The 14,951-nt window shown below is 38.8% G+C and overlaps 2 protein-coding genes across 4 annotated transcripts; both read left to right on the forward strand.

Moving 5' to 3' along the window:
• Positions 1-4,555: 4,555 nt before the first annotated feature.
• On the forward strand, positions 4,556-6,579 carry LOC134177158 (ring-infected erythrocyte surface antigen-like). Of its 3 annotated transcripts, none has more exons than XM_062643901.1 (4): positions 4,568-4,682; positions 5,387-5,416; positions 5,453-5,593; positions 6,248-6,579. In XM_062643901.1, exons 1-4 carry the CDS (start codon positions 4,583-4,585, stop codon positions 6,370-6,372), a joined length of 396 nt encoding a protein of 131 aa, XP_062499885.1. In that variant the 5' UTR covers positions 4,568-4,582; the 3' UTR covers positions 6,373-6,579. The 3 variants fall into 3 exon arrangements, with proteins under 3 accessions (XP_062499884.1, XP_062499885.1, XP_062499886.1); XM_062643902.1 differs by having other exon boundaries at positions 5,465-5,593; XM_062643900.1 differs by having other exon boundaries at positions 4,556-4,682; positions 5,387-5,593.
• Positions 6,580-7,059: 480 nt separating this feature from the next.
• LOC134176700 (leukocyte elastase inhibitor-like) lies at positions 7,060-9,299 on the forward strand. Its single transcript, XM_062643358.1, has 3 exons — positions 7,060-8,380; positions 8,599-8,679; positions 8,745-9,299. Exons 1-3 carry the CDS (start codon positions 7,069-7,071, stop codon positions 9,056-9,058), a joined length of 1,707 nt encoding a protein of 568 aa, XP_062499342.1. The 5' UTR covers positions 7,060-7,068; the 3' UTR covers positions 9,059-9,299.
• The last annotated feature ends 5,652 nt before the right edge of the window (positions 9,300-14,951 follow it).

The following is a 14,951-nucleotide window of genomic DNA, read 5'->3' on the forward strand; positions in this document are numbered from 1 at the left end:
AGATCAACATTTACCAATCTCTTGGGTAGAGGTAATCTAACAGACAGGAAGTGGCTTCAATCAACTGTACCAGTACGACATGGAGGATTTGGTCTCACAGCTTTAACATCTACAGCACCATTTGCATTTCTGTCTAGTTGGGCTTCAACACTGCATACAATAGCAAAACAAATTCCTGATGCTGAGAGATTGCTTGATGGAGTTTAGAATTCACATCATTCAAATGGTTCCATCAGCAGAGATTTGTGCAATGTTTTGCCTCAAAACAAAACTCTCGTAGAAGTTATCAGTGACAGGAAGCAACTACAACACAGGCTGATTGAGGAGTACATGAAATCCCTGTTAAATGGCTGTGTTCAGAATTTATCTTTGACTAGAAATTAATCTCGAATGAAGTCCTTGTAAAGCAAAGGTGCAGGAGCGTGGCTCTTGACAGTACCATCGTCATCATGGCATGCATTATCTCTGTGCGATTTCCGCTTGGCATCCTTGATGAGACTGGGCTGACAGATGCCTTTGGCTTCTGGTCAGTGTGACTGTGGGAAAGAATTAGACTCAGATGGATACCACCTAATAACATGTAAGACTGGGCGGCCCGGTAATCAGCCATAACAACATGGTTTCAGCATGGGCAGACTGTTTGAGTCAACTGCAATTACATCATGTAAAAGAACCCAGAGGAAGGTATGTCAATTCTGAAGACAGATCAGACATAGTCGTGTTTGATTCGGCATCGGGGGTGGATCTTGAATTGGATATTGCACTAGCTCATCCCTGGAGTAATGACATAGAAGGTTTATCAGCTTCAACTCAGAGAGCAGCGGCAACTAGAAGAGAAAATCTGAAGATCAAAAAGTACGACCAGGAGCTCTTGCCTGGAGGTTTTCGACCAACATTTGTGCCTATAGTCTTTGAACATTTTGGCTGTTGGGGAGAGAAAGCTGAAGACTATTTGAAGAAACTGTCACAGCTATCAAGAGACGAGGATGGAAAGCCAAATGCATCAACCTTCAAGTCATACTGGAGATCTGTGTTTTCTGTGTGTCTACAACGATCAAATGCTAGTAATTGACAGTAAAATAAAGAAGATTGTTTCAAGAGACAGCCACATAGACATAAGTAGTCGTAGGTAGAACCAAGTCCTATTGGCTTGGGGGTAGTAGTTAGTTGCTTTGCTTAGATGGTGTATAATAGTTCTCTGTCTGTCTGTCTGTCTGTCTGTCTGTCTGTCTGTCTGTCTGTCTGTCTGTCTGTCTATTATTTCTTACATCAAACTATAATACAATTCTGCAAAGAACTACAGTAATGCAACTAGACTAATGTTCATTGAAAGCTAACATTACAGCAAACTAAAACACTTATATATAACTAAGACTAATGAGGAAAAATTGGGTGCTGAAAGAGTCAGGCCTCTCGGACCCACCGCACAACATGCTAAGTTTCTTAGATATGATTTGAACATTACACTTCTGTAATTGTACAGAGAATCATTTTCTCCAAAAGTCTAAAAATTCCGCAGCATTAGGTCTTCCTGCTTCATCTGATGAAAAGGCTGCCAGTTTTTTGCAAAAATTTCTTGCCTCTTCTCCCCATGATCCAAAATGTTCCATAACCAGTGGAACGACTTGACTACTGAGCCTCCAGGCAGTTTGTGTTGTTCGTACTTGGCCATCTTTCTGGTTTCTCTTCGATTAGCTGCAACCCCTGTTGCCTCAGCAGAGCTTGGGAAAACATCTGAGCTCCAAGGCTGTGCCAACAAGATGTCAAGATCAATATTAGCACCCGACTCAGCATCAAGCATGATAATATCAGGTCTGCATTCAGAGTTAGTATATCTGTTTCTTGGCTCATGACAATGGTGAATTCGTAGACTTCTAAGGCACTCCAAACACACTCCAGCAATAGACTCATGGGACCAAATAGGGCCTCCCCTGTCTTGCAGGTAAGTAAGTGGTATCCACTGTCATCTAGTGGTGCATTGCAATTACAAGACTCTACCCATTTTGAAATGGTGATAGGCAGACCCAATCTCACACGGCACGCCAAGCGAAATTCGCGAGGGTTGAGTGCGAATATGTATGAAGTTGGTAGTACATGCAACCATGCGCCTGTGCTCTTTCCTTGAAGGGAACGAAACCTTGCTTCATCTCTTGCAGATGGAGCTGCATCAACCAAGTGCTGGAAAGCTTCTTTGAAATTAGAAATGGACAATTGATGTTGTAGCTTTTTAATTCCTTTGTAATCTGAGATCTTCTTGTTGGTTGGAAGGTATGATCGAAAAGCATGTCCAACGGGGCTAGATGCATCACAAGTGAATTTTTCCATGATGACTTTCAGATGTGGGAAACGAGATGGTAACTCAGATATGGTATGGGACCATGAAGCAACAAAAGCAGGACCAGCGATGGGAGACAGTGGGGTTAGACCAAATCCGCCCATACGAATAGGGAGACATGCCTGTTTCCAGACCTGATCATCCACAAATGTTTCACCAAGAAGATGAACAAATGTTTTCTGTCTGTCTGTCTGTCTGTCTATCTGTCAAATAACATTTATTTCAAACATACATCTATAATACAATGCTAGCAAGGTAACTATATAAAGTTCTGTAACTACGAGAGTTTACTAGGACTAGATTTTTAAAACATACAAACACATAACACTTAAAAGAGAACAATGCAGACTATCTGGAGCCAGCTTAGTGGCTGAAAAACTGGGTAGAGCAATCTACAGTGCAGTCAATGTCGTTTGTCAGAGCTGAGATTTTTCTCATGATGACCTTTGCATTGCACTTCTGAAGTTGAGTTGAGAATGTCTTTCTCCAGATGTCCAGAAACTCAGCAGCGTGTCTGTCTGTCTGTCTGTTTGTTTGTCTCTGTCTGTCTGTCTGTCTGTCTGTTTGTTTGTCTCTGTCTGTCTGTCTGTCTGTCTGTCTGTCTGTCTGTCTGTCTATTTTCCATTTGTATAACCGTGCATGTAATAATAATGCAGACAATCATAGGGATAAAAATTATATTCTTGTAGTACCAGTAGTGAATATATTTATAGTAGAACAAACGTGATATAATTTACAGCAGTTGTTTCAACCTTCAAGTCAATATGTAGAAAGCACAATAGAAACAAGTCTGCTAAAAGTGTTTGTGTAGAACCATCAATAATAGCCACCTCAGTGCTCTATAATAATTACCATACTTACCATACTACTCACATTTCACTGACATCACCCAGGGTCATAGTGGCACAAACACTTGCTGATCAATGAGTCAACAAACAGGAATTGTCAGGATTGAAGGACATCTTTCTGATATGAAGTAGTTAGTGACATGCCATCTCTGTTGATGATGTGTGCACAGGTGTGGTGTGCGTCCATCCTGCATGGATGCTAGCCTCAACGCTAGACCATCTTCCGCCTTATGTGCTGGAGTAACGCGCACGATTATGCGTAGTGTTCACGTGACCAGAAACGAAGTTGCCACTGTAAGTGTGGCTACATGTATGCTATGGTATGCTATCATTTACAGACACATACTTATCTTGTGTAATATCACATTACAGTGTTGTTGCAGTTTGTTTTGAGATAATAGTGAATATCAGGATTTAAATATATACTCTGAATATGACTGGATTCCCTTTATCTCACTAGTTTGAAGTTCTGACTGAAGTATATATTGCAATTGTTTGCATTTTGTATTAACTACCTGCTGACGCAAGAGCTCTTGGTTGTTAGCCTAAATAAGCACTTTTGAGTAATCAGGAGGAACATAATAGGTACCAATAGCTATTCTGAAGTACCTTAATTGTCATTTAGGCGGTCTTAATGAAGTGTCATCATCAATTGGAAGTTCTTTATCAACTATTTGTCTATACCCACTATTTAGCAGGCTTGGCTAGTGGCTATAACTGCCTTGTGTGGTTGCATATGATGAATGTATGTGAGAGTTTTATTAATCCGAGCTGATTCTAGGCCATACTGTTACAGTTTGATGAGAATGTTGTGGAGAAAGTGTCTAGATGTGAAATTTGGAAGGCTAAATAAGTGGTTGCTTGATAGTTGATCACCTGGAGTGCTTGTCTAGGATACTTTTATCTCATTTCTATGTTTTGTAATAGGCACTTGTAGGGACAAACGTTAGCAGGCACTTTGATCTAATGAAAAGCTTGGCTCCACACTGGCTGAAAGAATGCTGCATTCTTGCATGTGAATGCAGCAATCAATGTTCTTATGATCAATGTTCTTATGATCAAGTTTCCATCTGCATTTACATTTTTTCCTTGAAAGAGTTTACTTACTGTACCTTTAATTACCGATAATCGATTTGTTATGAAATTACTGTGCTAGATATAAACATGCCTTCTAAAAAGTAGGCTTGTTGTGAGGTACTTTCATGAGTAATCCAGTTATCTGGTCAGATCTTACTAATTAAGAGAATATTAGTCATCTTTTTCTCGTGAATACTATCTTAATAGGGATGTGATTATATCTCAAATCCATTTTTAAGTGCATGTGTTTCTCTTTGGTTTTCTTAGTAAGTGTAATGTCAGTGTGTTGTGCTGTGGGTTGACAAAGACATGTATATGGCCAATGTGGTTTTATGTGCTGGTGTTTATAATAGATGTGGAGAAATCAGGTGAACATGAAGGAGGGGAAGAGGAAAGATCTCATGATTTTGTACACAGTGTTGGTGAGGTCAATGCAAATTCTGCTGTTTCCAGGTTGTTGGTTTGTATTTGGTTGTGTTTAATTGTCAGCTAGTCCAAAGGTTAAGTTCCTGAGTTGAAATTCTTATGCAAGAACTTGGCCTAGACATTCTTACAAGGACTTGCCCAACATCTAGACAAGAATTTCCAAGACTTGCTAATTTTATATGGATATCAATCAATTAACATTTAGTTAAGGACTTGATAATTTCATACTGATATCAAGTTCTTGGTTGATATTCGTATGAAATTTATTAAGTCTTGGAAATTCTTGTCTAGATCTTGTGCAGGTCCTTGCAAGGATTTACCTATAGGCCAAGTTCTTGGCTAAGAACTTCAACCTGAGTTGGAAAGAAGCTTGCCATTTGCATGTCTCTTGACTTGTTTATAGCTATAGGTGATCTCTGTCAGCTATTGTTTAGGTATGGCATTTCTGCTAGTGTGCTTATCTGTTGTCCTCTGTCAGTCTGTCTTACTTCTTGTCTGTTTGCTTGTCGGTGTGTCTCTATTTTTTGTATCAGCCTTTTTGTCAGTTTATATGTATGTCTGTTGACACATGTTATTCAGATTTGCTTAGTAAATGCTTCTGTTTGTCTGTCTGCCTGCATTTGCTTCATAATTTGTATTGGCATATTTTTGTTGATGTCAATGGTTTGCTGCTTGCTTGATTGGCTACTTTCTCGTCTAGCTGATTCTGAACAAAAATTAGAAGAGACAAAGCAAGATGTAGAGCAAGATGTAGAGCAAGATGTAGAGCAAGATGTAGAGCAAGATGTAGAGCAAGATGTAGAGCAAGATGTAAAACAAGATGTAGAACAGCCTGCCGAGGAACAAACGGAGGATGCAGTTGTTGCTGATGATGACACAGGAAATGCCGAACAGAAAGAGGAAGAAGGTAATTCATGTGCAAACTCTCACAGTCTCTTTATCAGACATACGTACCTAGTAACTAAACTCGTCACTTAACCACACTTTTACACAATCTAGGAACAAACTACTGCAGCCATTATTTTGTTAGTCGTTAGCTGCAGTCTGTGTTGTAAAACCTGTCGATCAGTACTTGTATTTACTGGCAATAAATAGCAAATATATTAAGTTATTTATTTATTACTAATTTCTTTATTTATAAAGTCAGCTGTTCAAATTACCTTCTAAACTAGTAATGAGGTTTTATAAAAACACTCCTTTTATAGTTTCTTCTAGTACACTATTACTAACAATCCATTAAAATCCATTAACTTATCAATTTATTGCATGACAAGCGACAAAAATAACGCCAATGCGCTAGACAACGCTAAAATAGTTTGACCATGCAGCTTCATCCGTGATTGTCTGTAACCACTCTTGTGCATGATGTCATGCACCCTGATGGTACTGTACTGTACTGTACGGATATTATCTTAGGTGTCCTACGTGTAGTAACAATTCATGCCTTGTTTTGCGTAAGAATTAATGTCTATGCATGTCCCATCTTGTAGTTAGTTGCGTAGTAATTGTTCTATGTTTGATAATTTGGGTCACCTCGTTTGTGTTCTATGGTATCTCGCAGTGACAACAGAGGAGAAGCCGGGTGATGCGGAAAGCCAACAAGGTGAGGATGGAGACGCTACAGAAGCTAACGAAGAACAAACTGAAAGAACAGAGGGTGATGACGTGGTGGACGATGCCCGCTAGTGCAGCATGTGTGTATGTAGACATTTACCACAATGGCCAAGAGTCTATAGATTAACAAAACAGATCGTGTCCTAGACAAAATGTTTAGAGAAGTGCCTTTCTGTTATTCACATCCTCCACTAGGATGTTGATGTTAGTAGACGGCGCTTAGATCTTCTATTTACCGTACAGATGCATCCAGCGTCCGGAACAAACCTCGGCTGTTGTAAGAATGCATTGCACTGACCGTGCTGCTGTTGTTTGGGTAGGCGCGGTCGCACGGTTTACCGTTTGCATTTTGGTTTTCCAATCTGTTTCAGAAGGGATGCAGCCTTGTCGCCACAAGGCGCACGACAGACGTCTAGTATAGCAGCGTTTCCGCAAGCAAACACGAGTGTCACGATATTGATGACGAACAGAAGCTAGAGTCTAGTATTTCAGTGTGTTTTCTCACATTTTTCGCATTACTATCGGAGACTCCTAAGCGCTAGAGACATATTGCGTTTGCTAGGAAAGCTATAATTAATTGGCTAGTTGTTGTTTGCATTACTCTTCAACTGATAGGACGAGAAAACTTTGCACAAAGTCAAACCGGAATCTAAATGTGGTTGCCGCCTATTGGGCGGATCTGTAGGCGTGGCTTACGTCATCAAACACCGGGAGTGTGCGTACTAGATAAGAAGGTGCCATTCGTAGAAGAGGCCAGTTTGTTGCGGGATGTTGAGCTGCATTTTCCTCGTTTCGTCTACTGTTGTTCTCGCGTTCGCCGCCACGGAAAAATATGTGGCGAACGTCGTGACGGCGAACAACGAATTTGCTTCCGAGCTGCTGCAGCAGGCGCGTTCGTCGTCGACACTTGGAAACGCCTTCTTGAGTCCGTACAGCATCATGACGAGTCTCGGCATGCTGGCGGCTGGAGCAAGAGGCGAGACGGAGTTAGAGATACGCAAAGCGATGCACTTGAAGGGTCTGTCGTCGGCCAAGGTGGCACGAGCTCTTGGTCAATTGGCACGCATTAGTAAGGAGGAGGAAGTCGGTTACACATTAGCGGTCGCTAACCGGGTGTGGGCGCAGCTGAATCATCAACTCGATAAGACGTTCCTCCAGTCGATGGCGTACCATTTCAGATCGCCCGTCGGTCGACTCGATTTCGCGCAGAGACCGGAGATATCGCGACGAAATATAAACGACTGGGTGGCGAATCGTACCGGCGGAGAAATCAGTGAACTGCTGCCGTCTGGGTCGGTTGATCCACTCACTCGGCTAATCTTGACGAATGCGATCTACTTTCAAGGCAAGTGGGTGAGCAAGTTCGGCGCGAAAGATACGAAGTTGGGCAAGTTCTATGGATGCGATTGTGGTGGTTCGTGTGACAGTCGCAGTGTGACGATGATGCATCAGTACGGCATGTTCAACTACAAATACGACCCACACAACAGTGTTCGCGTGTTGGAAATGCCGTACCTAGGGGTAGGTGTCTCAATGTTCGTCCTCCTACCGGACGACTGTCAGGCGCTTGCTATACTAGAGAAAGGTCTGACAGCACAACGGATTGCCAATCTGACTTCCGGTCTCCGATCAACCAACATTGACGTTCATTTCCCGCGTTTTCAGATGTCATCACACATGCAGTTGAATGAAATCTTGAAAGAAATGGGAATAACAAAAGCTTTCGATCCAAACCAGGCGGACTTATCAGGAATCGATAAATCTAAAAACATGTACGTATCGCAAGTCATTCACCAGGCGACTGTTAACGTTACAGAGGAGGGAACGAAAGCCTCGGCCTCAACCACCGTTTTAATCGCCGCGAGGACGTTCTCTCGACCCGAATTTCGGGCCAACCGCGCTTTTGTTTTTCTAATCGTCGACCAGCGGACACGAGCTGTGCTTTTTATTGGTCGCGTGGTGAACCCACGCACCTTGAGCGGTGAAGAACGGCGCGTTGAGGGGCGTCTGCCGAAAGAGACGCCGACAGAAGGAGTGAACTTTCCCATAAAAGAGCCTCTGGTCAAAGAGAAGGAAAGAAGTAAGCTTGAGTGTTCGCGTGTATGTTTATCGCCAACTAATCTCAATGCCGCTGTTATGCTATGCTCATGCTGTCTGTTTAGTGACCGTTTAGGCTATTAGTTAGCAGCTGCTAGGAATACGATTAGCTTTCTGTCCTCAGGGCAACCCGCCCTTTCTATATTTATTTATAGTCTTCTTTGCTTCAAATTGTTTTGAATCTGATGTGATTGGTTGCAGTGCCCAAACAGTGTGTGAAGAGTTGTCCAATCAGAAGGTCGCTGATTCTGCCGGAGTTTTGTAGGCGGAAATATAATTATGGTAAGGCTTGATTCAATACTTCTTTCTCATGATTTCATCTTGTGATCCAATTGGTTGTGTTTCAGTGATAGTGGGCGAATTGGTTGGTATCCATGAATTACAGTCTCGTTTGCGCTACCAGCTGCACATAACGAGAGTTCTGCAATCAGGTTCATCACGCCTGAAACCTCAATCAGATCAGAATTACCTCTGGCCGAAGAATCTCTACATGAGATGTGGCTGTGGACTTCGAGTAGGCCAGAAATACATTATTGCTGGTCACGAGAATCACAAAGACACCAAGAAAGTACTGAAGATGGACAGTTATGTTATGGAGAGAGGCAGCATGAGAGACGCTGTCAAAATGAGGAGCTACATTCGAGCTTGTAAGAACATGTAACAGAGAAAGACTAGACGTACAGATTGATTTGCTGTTGATAGGCATGCTACTATTACTGTAATAGTCTATATGCAGGCTTCTACTGGAGATACTAGATTATTTAATTTGGGGATTTTAGACTCATTACCTGTTGTACTATGATCCTGTGGTGATCATGCAGGAACTTTGATGGAGGTTGACTCCTCCGCAAACTTCTGCATATATATATAGATTCAAATATATTGAGAACTCTTGTATTGAATTTATGATGCTTCCTAATGTGTGTGCTGACACATCTGTTTGTCCATGATTGGTTAGTGGTGTTTTCAATACAGACTTAAGGATATATTAACAGAAACAAACATTCCTGTTTTGAATTAATTTCTGCTTGGTATGTACATAGATATTGTATCATTTGCCTGTTTAGTTGTATATGTATGCCATGAATGTACGTACTTACCTCCCAGACTAATGTGCCTTTGACTAATGTGACATACTTCAGTGGATTATACTCATCTGGCGCTTTTCACTTTGTTCTCTTTGGGTGTCCAACATTGTGTCTTAAATGTCTATGTTAGGCTATAAATGCTCCCCTATGTGGTTCGTTTACATGTTCAACAAACCGTTCATAGGCACCGCTTTTGTGTAGGGGTATGTTTGCTGCCTCACTAGCAAGACCTCACCTAACCACTAGTGGTAACACGAGACAGGCTAACAGGCGGCGCGTCTCTTGTCATTCTCTGTGAGCGTGAGACATTGCCTAGGGATGAGTGCAGATTCATAATTTCATGAGTTGGAGTCTTCATGCTTGACTTACTTGTGTCTGTGTCTGCTCAATTAATAAACGCAAATGCAGCTGTCTAAACTGGACAAACACATGAAAACCAAATGAGAGAATGACTGCACTTGTCAACACTAGGTATGGGTAAGAATACTTCATGTAGTTAGTTTGTTGCATGTGTCTACAAGGCATCTTGATCAGTTAGCTGGTCTGACCACTAAGAACGCAATAGACTTCACAAAAAGAAATAGACTCGACTGCTCCAGGCGTTGACACTTGAGCTTCTAGATGTGGAGTACAGACTATCAGTGTAGATCATGTAGCAGCAACTGATAGACAGAAACAGAGCTAACTGATAGACAGAAATAGAGCTAAAAGTAGTTACACAATGAGATATGAGGCCACACTGTTTGCAGTTTGTGTCTAACTGTATCTATATAGAGATGGAGTCATGCATGACTGACTGCATGGATCAGGTGATATAGAGGATTTGTTGAACTTCTACATGCATGAACTCCAAACTCGAAGTGAGAAATGAATTAGAAATAGATTTAGCAACTCTGATTGAATCATTTCGATGCTTGCTGTCTGGATTGATCAAAAGACATGCAGACAGTTGATGCAAACCTACAGCATGGACTTGCATGCGGCCACCTACTACCTCATGATCATGCAATGCAACAACATTCTCTTACTTACCCAATAGTGTATAATACATGCATAGACAACGGTTTTACCATACAATACGTAATACATAAATCCACTTGTGGGCCTTGCGGTGTCTTCAACTAGTTGCTAGAGCTTCGATTGTTATTATCATTTGTTAGGGTTTCAATATACCAACAATGCTAGACCAAAACTCTATTTAGATGCAAACAGACTACAAACAATTAGTTAGCTGCATGTCAGCAGTTGATTGTATTTTGTGTGTATTCTCTATACACTTGTCTAGCAATGTGAGGCTTAGTCAACTGATTTATATCTAGAGTGTGTACTGTCTTATCTGTTTGTTAGATGGATGTAGTGTGCACACATAGGAGGTACTCTAGCACTTGACAGTTGTGTACAAAGAGTTGGCCAGAGCTTCATTTGTTTGTTAGAGTTTCAATATATACCAACAATGTCATGCCAGAACTCTATCTAGATGCAAAGACTACAAACAGTTAGTTAACGGTCAGCAGTTGGTTGTCTTTTGTGTGTATTCTCTATACACTTGTTTAGCAATATGAGGCTTAGTCAACTGATTTATATCTAGAGTTTGTACTGTCTTATCTGTTTGTTAGATAGATGTAGTGTGCACACATAGGAGGTACTCTAGCACTTGACAGTTGTGTGCAAAGAGTTGGCCAGAGCTTCAATTGCCATTATTATTGGCTAGGGTTTCAATATATACCAACAATGTTATGCCAGAACTCTATCTAGATGGAAACAGACTACAAACAGTTAGTTACCTGTCAGCAGTTGGTTGTATTTTGTGTGTATTCTCTATACACTTGTTTAGCAATACCAGGCTTAATTAGTCAACTGATTTATATCTAGAGTGTGTACTGTCTTATCTGTATGTTAGACGGATGATATGCAGTGTGCACACATAGGAGGTACTAGAGCACTTGACAGTTGTGTGTACAAAGAGTTGTCGATCAATCAAAGTTTATCACACATTGATTGTAGTGTAGAAAGTTTATTTAACCATAAACAAACTGCCACTGGAACCTTGCAGACCCGGAAATAATAACATGTAAGCCACTTGCTGTTCAAACCACCAGGCTGACAAAGAAATGCAAATTTGTAGGAATGCAGTGTGGATAATTAACCATAATGTACAACCACAGCTTTAATTAGCAAACAAATTTGTACAAAGAAATTGACTGGTATGCCAATTCTCTGGTAGAAGGATCCACACATCTTGCATGTAGCAATCAATTAACGTACCACACTGTTTGCAATTAATTAATGAGTATATGTAGCTTGAAAGGATGCCGCCTGCGCAATAACACAATATGGTCCGTAGTTTATCTTATGCGTACACTCAGCTGCAGGGATTGGTTAGAGAGACTACAAAGTTTCTATGAAAACACGTCAATAAGCTTGTTGATTTTTATGCATTTTGTAGGAAATTGATTTAGCATTTGCTGCAGTACACGCTTACAGTGCATTTTTATGTTCCGTTGCTATGTACCATTCTAGGTGACACTTTTATGTGTCTTTCCTATGTGTCATACATTAAGAGCTGCCAACTGTCTGTTTGTTTAAATTTGCCTGCATGTCTGTCTGTTTGTCTACTACAGCTGTTTGTTTATCTGTCTGTTTGTTCGTTTTGTCTGTCTGTCTGTCTGTCTGTCTGTCTGCATGTCTGTCTGTGCGTTTTTGCGTATTAAAAACGGTACAGTAGTTAATAAAGTTAGTTGGCATGAGTTACGCTGCATGCATGGCAATTAACTAAAATGGTTGAAATGTTGCTTTATGGAATCACTCGTTGAAGCATGTTTTCGTGCTTGTGTGCAGCAAGTCATACATTCATATTCATGGCTTTTGTAAGAGAAAGTACACACGAAACCAAAGGTCTATACAAACCAAACACAAAGTTGCATGTCGATGACCACAAAGATCAAACACATAGACACTTGCACCAAACACCTTTCATAACTTTGTGGAAACAAACTAAGGTAGATAAGGCTGATCAATATGGGCTACTGATGCAGACTAAACCTGAACCCAAGAATTCATTCTTTGAATTTGAGAATGTGCCACAATTAGGTTGCATACTATGTGTCTAACTGTTGTGCTTGACAGTTGATTTTGTGTGTGTGTGTGTGTGTGTGTGTGTGTGTGTGTGTGTGTGTGTGTGTGTGTGTGTGCATGTGTTGAGCACAACAGTTAGACACACACATTCAAACTCTATTGTGAGATTACTTACATGTGCAAGTTACAGCGAATCGGATGGATGCATGCAAGGAGTGTTATTCCTCATAATCTGCTGATCAGCTGCCATGCAGCCATTCAGTGTGAAACGTAATGGCGTAATTTGAATGATGCAGACAGAAGCCAACTTGGACGGTTGCTTGATGTGATGAAGCTGTTACAACTGGACTGCACTGGCTGCTTGTTGGTTTAGACAACAGATTAGAAACCACCAAGGAGCTTGAGGCGACTAATGAAGACAAGACAGACGTCAATTGGTTTTCAGTGTCCATTCATTGTAGTTGGGTTTATATACTGGAAAGAGTATTGACATGATAAGCTAAGAGTATTAGTAATTTACATTTGTGTGTGTGTGTGTGTGTGTGTGTGTGTGTGTGTGTGTGTGTGTGTGTGTGTGTGTGTGTGTGTGTGTGTGTGTGTGTGTGTGTAAGCAGACACTACAAACAAGATACGTGCATGTCTACAAAAAGTGATGCATGAGTTTTGAACAAGATTAGCAGTAAAGAAATCAAAGTACAATGGAAGAGTAAATATGTCTGGTACGTATAGTTACCAAGTCTAGTGGCGCCTCCAGCAGTATCTCGTTGATGTATAGTTTTCACCGAAATTATCTAATTGTGTAGCTAGTGACTGTAGAGCTAATAGATTAGCTACTAATTGGTTTGATCCTGAGATACGTTATATCAGAGTTGTGTGCACATGCATGGCATGCCAATCCGTTTGCTTACAAACATTCAGTATTCAAATGTAAGAAAGGTGGTCACGTGACTTATTCCATCCACCTGGAAAATGTCAGATTAAGAAATAAAATTTAAAAGTTTGACTGGGTTGCTACTACTATATACAGCAAAAGATGAAACTTAAATTGGTCATTTAATTAATTATATATATATATTATTAATTACTTTTTATTTATATATATTTTATTAATTATTTTTTATTTTTATATATTTTTATTAATTAATTTTTATTTATATATGTTTTTATTAATTAATTTTTTATTTATATATATTTTTATTAATTAATTTTCATTTATATATAGTTTTTATTAATTAATTTTATTTATATATATTTTTGTGTCGTGCTCAACCAGATCAGTCTGGTTTGTAAAGTCTATTACAAGTACCGGAAGCAAACCCTGCTTCAGAAGTACTTAGACCATCACGGCTGTCTAGAAAGAAGACATGACTTTACGAAGGATCCGAGTAGATCCCAGAAGCACTGTTTTCTGTAAGTGCTGCAGGTTGTGATGACCTGGAATAATGTCCAGCCACCGTGCAATACCTGCGTGCACTGTGCCCAAAGCTCCCAAGACCACCGGAACCACCAGTGTTCGACAATGCCACATGCGGCTTATCTCCACTCGCAAGTCGCTGTACTTCGCCAACTTCTCAGCATGTTTCTTGCCAATGTTGCCATCAGCAGGACAGCTGATATCAATAAGAAGACAAGTGTTTTTTATTAATTAATTTTTATTTATATACATTTTATTAATTAATATTTTATTTATATATATATTTTATTAATTAATTTTTATTTATATATGTTTTTTATTAATTAATTTTTTATTTATATATATTTTATTAATTAATTTTTATTTATATATAGTTTTTATTAATTAATTTTATTTATATATATTTTTTATTAATTAATTTTTATTTATATACATTTTATTAATTAATATTTTATTTATATATATTTTATTAATTAATTTTTATTTATATATATTTTATTAATTAATTTTTTATTTATATATATTTTTATTAATTAATTTTCATTTATATATAGTTTTTATTAATTAATTTTATTTATATATATTTTTTATTAATTAATTTTTTATTTATATATATTTTTTATTAATTAATTTTTTATTTATACATACTTTTTATTAATTAATTTTTATTACATATTTTTATTAATTAATTTTTTATTTTTATGTATATTTTATTAAGTAATTTTTTATTTTTATATATTTTAATTAATTAATTTTTATTTATATATTTTATTAATTAATTTACTATGGACTTTAGAGACGATTTTATCCATAATTATATTACAACACCTAACTAGTAATATATTAGTAATAATAATATAATAAATCTAGACTCTAAACATGCATTCATTTATTAATTAAATAATTATATTACAAAGTCCTAAATAATAATAACATTATTACTAATAATATCAATAATTAATTAATTAAGTAATTAA

This window comes from Corticium candelabrum, chromosome 3 (assembly GCF_963422355.1).
Source record: "Corticium candelabrum chromosome 3, ooCorCand1.1, whole genome shotgun sequence".
In the NCBI taxonomy this organism is placed as follows: domain Eukaryota; kingdom Metazoa; phylum Porifera; class Homoscleromorpha; order Homosclerophorida; family Plakinidae; genus Corticium; species Corticium candelabrum.

Bases quoted from the DNA above. Each gene is read 5' to 3' on its own strand.
- LOC134177158 (XM_062643900.1), top strand. From the start codon at position 4,583: ATGTGGTTTTATGTGCTGGTGTTTATAATAGATGTGGAGAAATCAGGT. The intron at 4,683-5,386 runs GTGAGGTCAATG...TTTCTCGTCTAG, and splicing joins TGATTTTGTACACAGTGTTG to CTGATTCTGAACAAAAATTA. The intron at 5,594-6,247 runs GTAATTCATGTG...GGTATCTCGCAG, and splicing joins CGAACAGAAAGAGGAAGAAG to TGACAACAGAGGAGAAGCCG.
- LOC134176700 (XM_062643358.1), top strand. From the start codon at position 7,069: ATGTTGAGCTGCATTTTCCTCGTTTCGTCTACTGTTGTTCTCGCGTTC. The intron at 8,381-8,598 runs GTAAGCTTGAGT...GATTGGTTGCAG, and splicing joins GGTCAAAGAGAAGGAAAGAA to TGCCCAAACAGTGTGTGAAG. The intron at 8,680-8,744 runs GTAAGGCTTGAT...GTTGTGTTTCAG, and splicing joins TAGGCGGAAATATAATTATG to TGATAGTGGGCGAATTGGTT.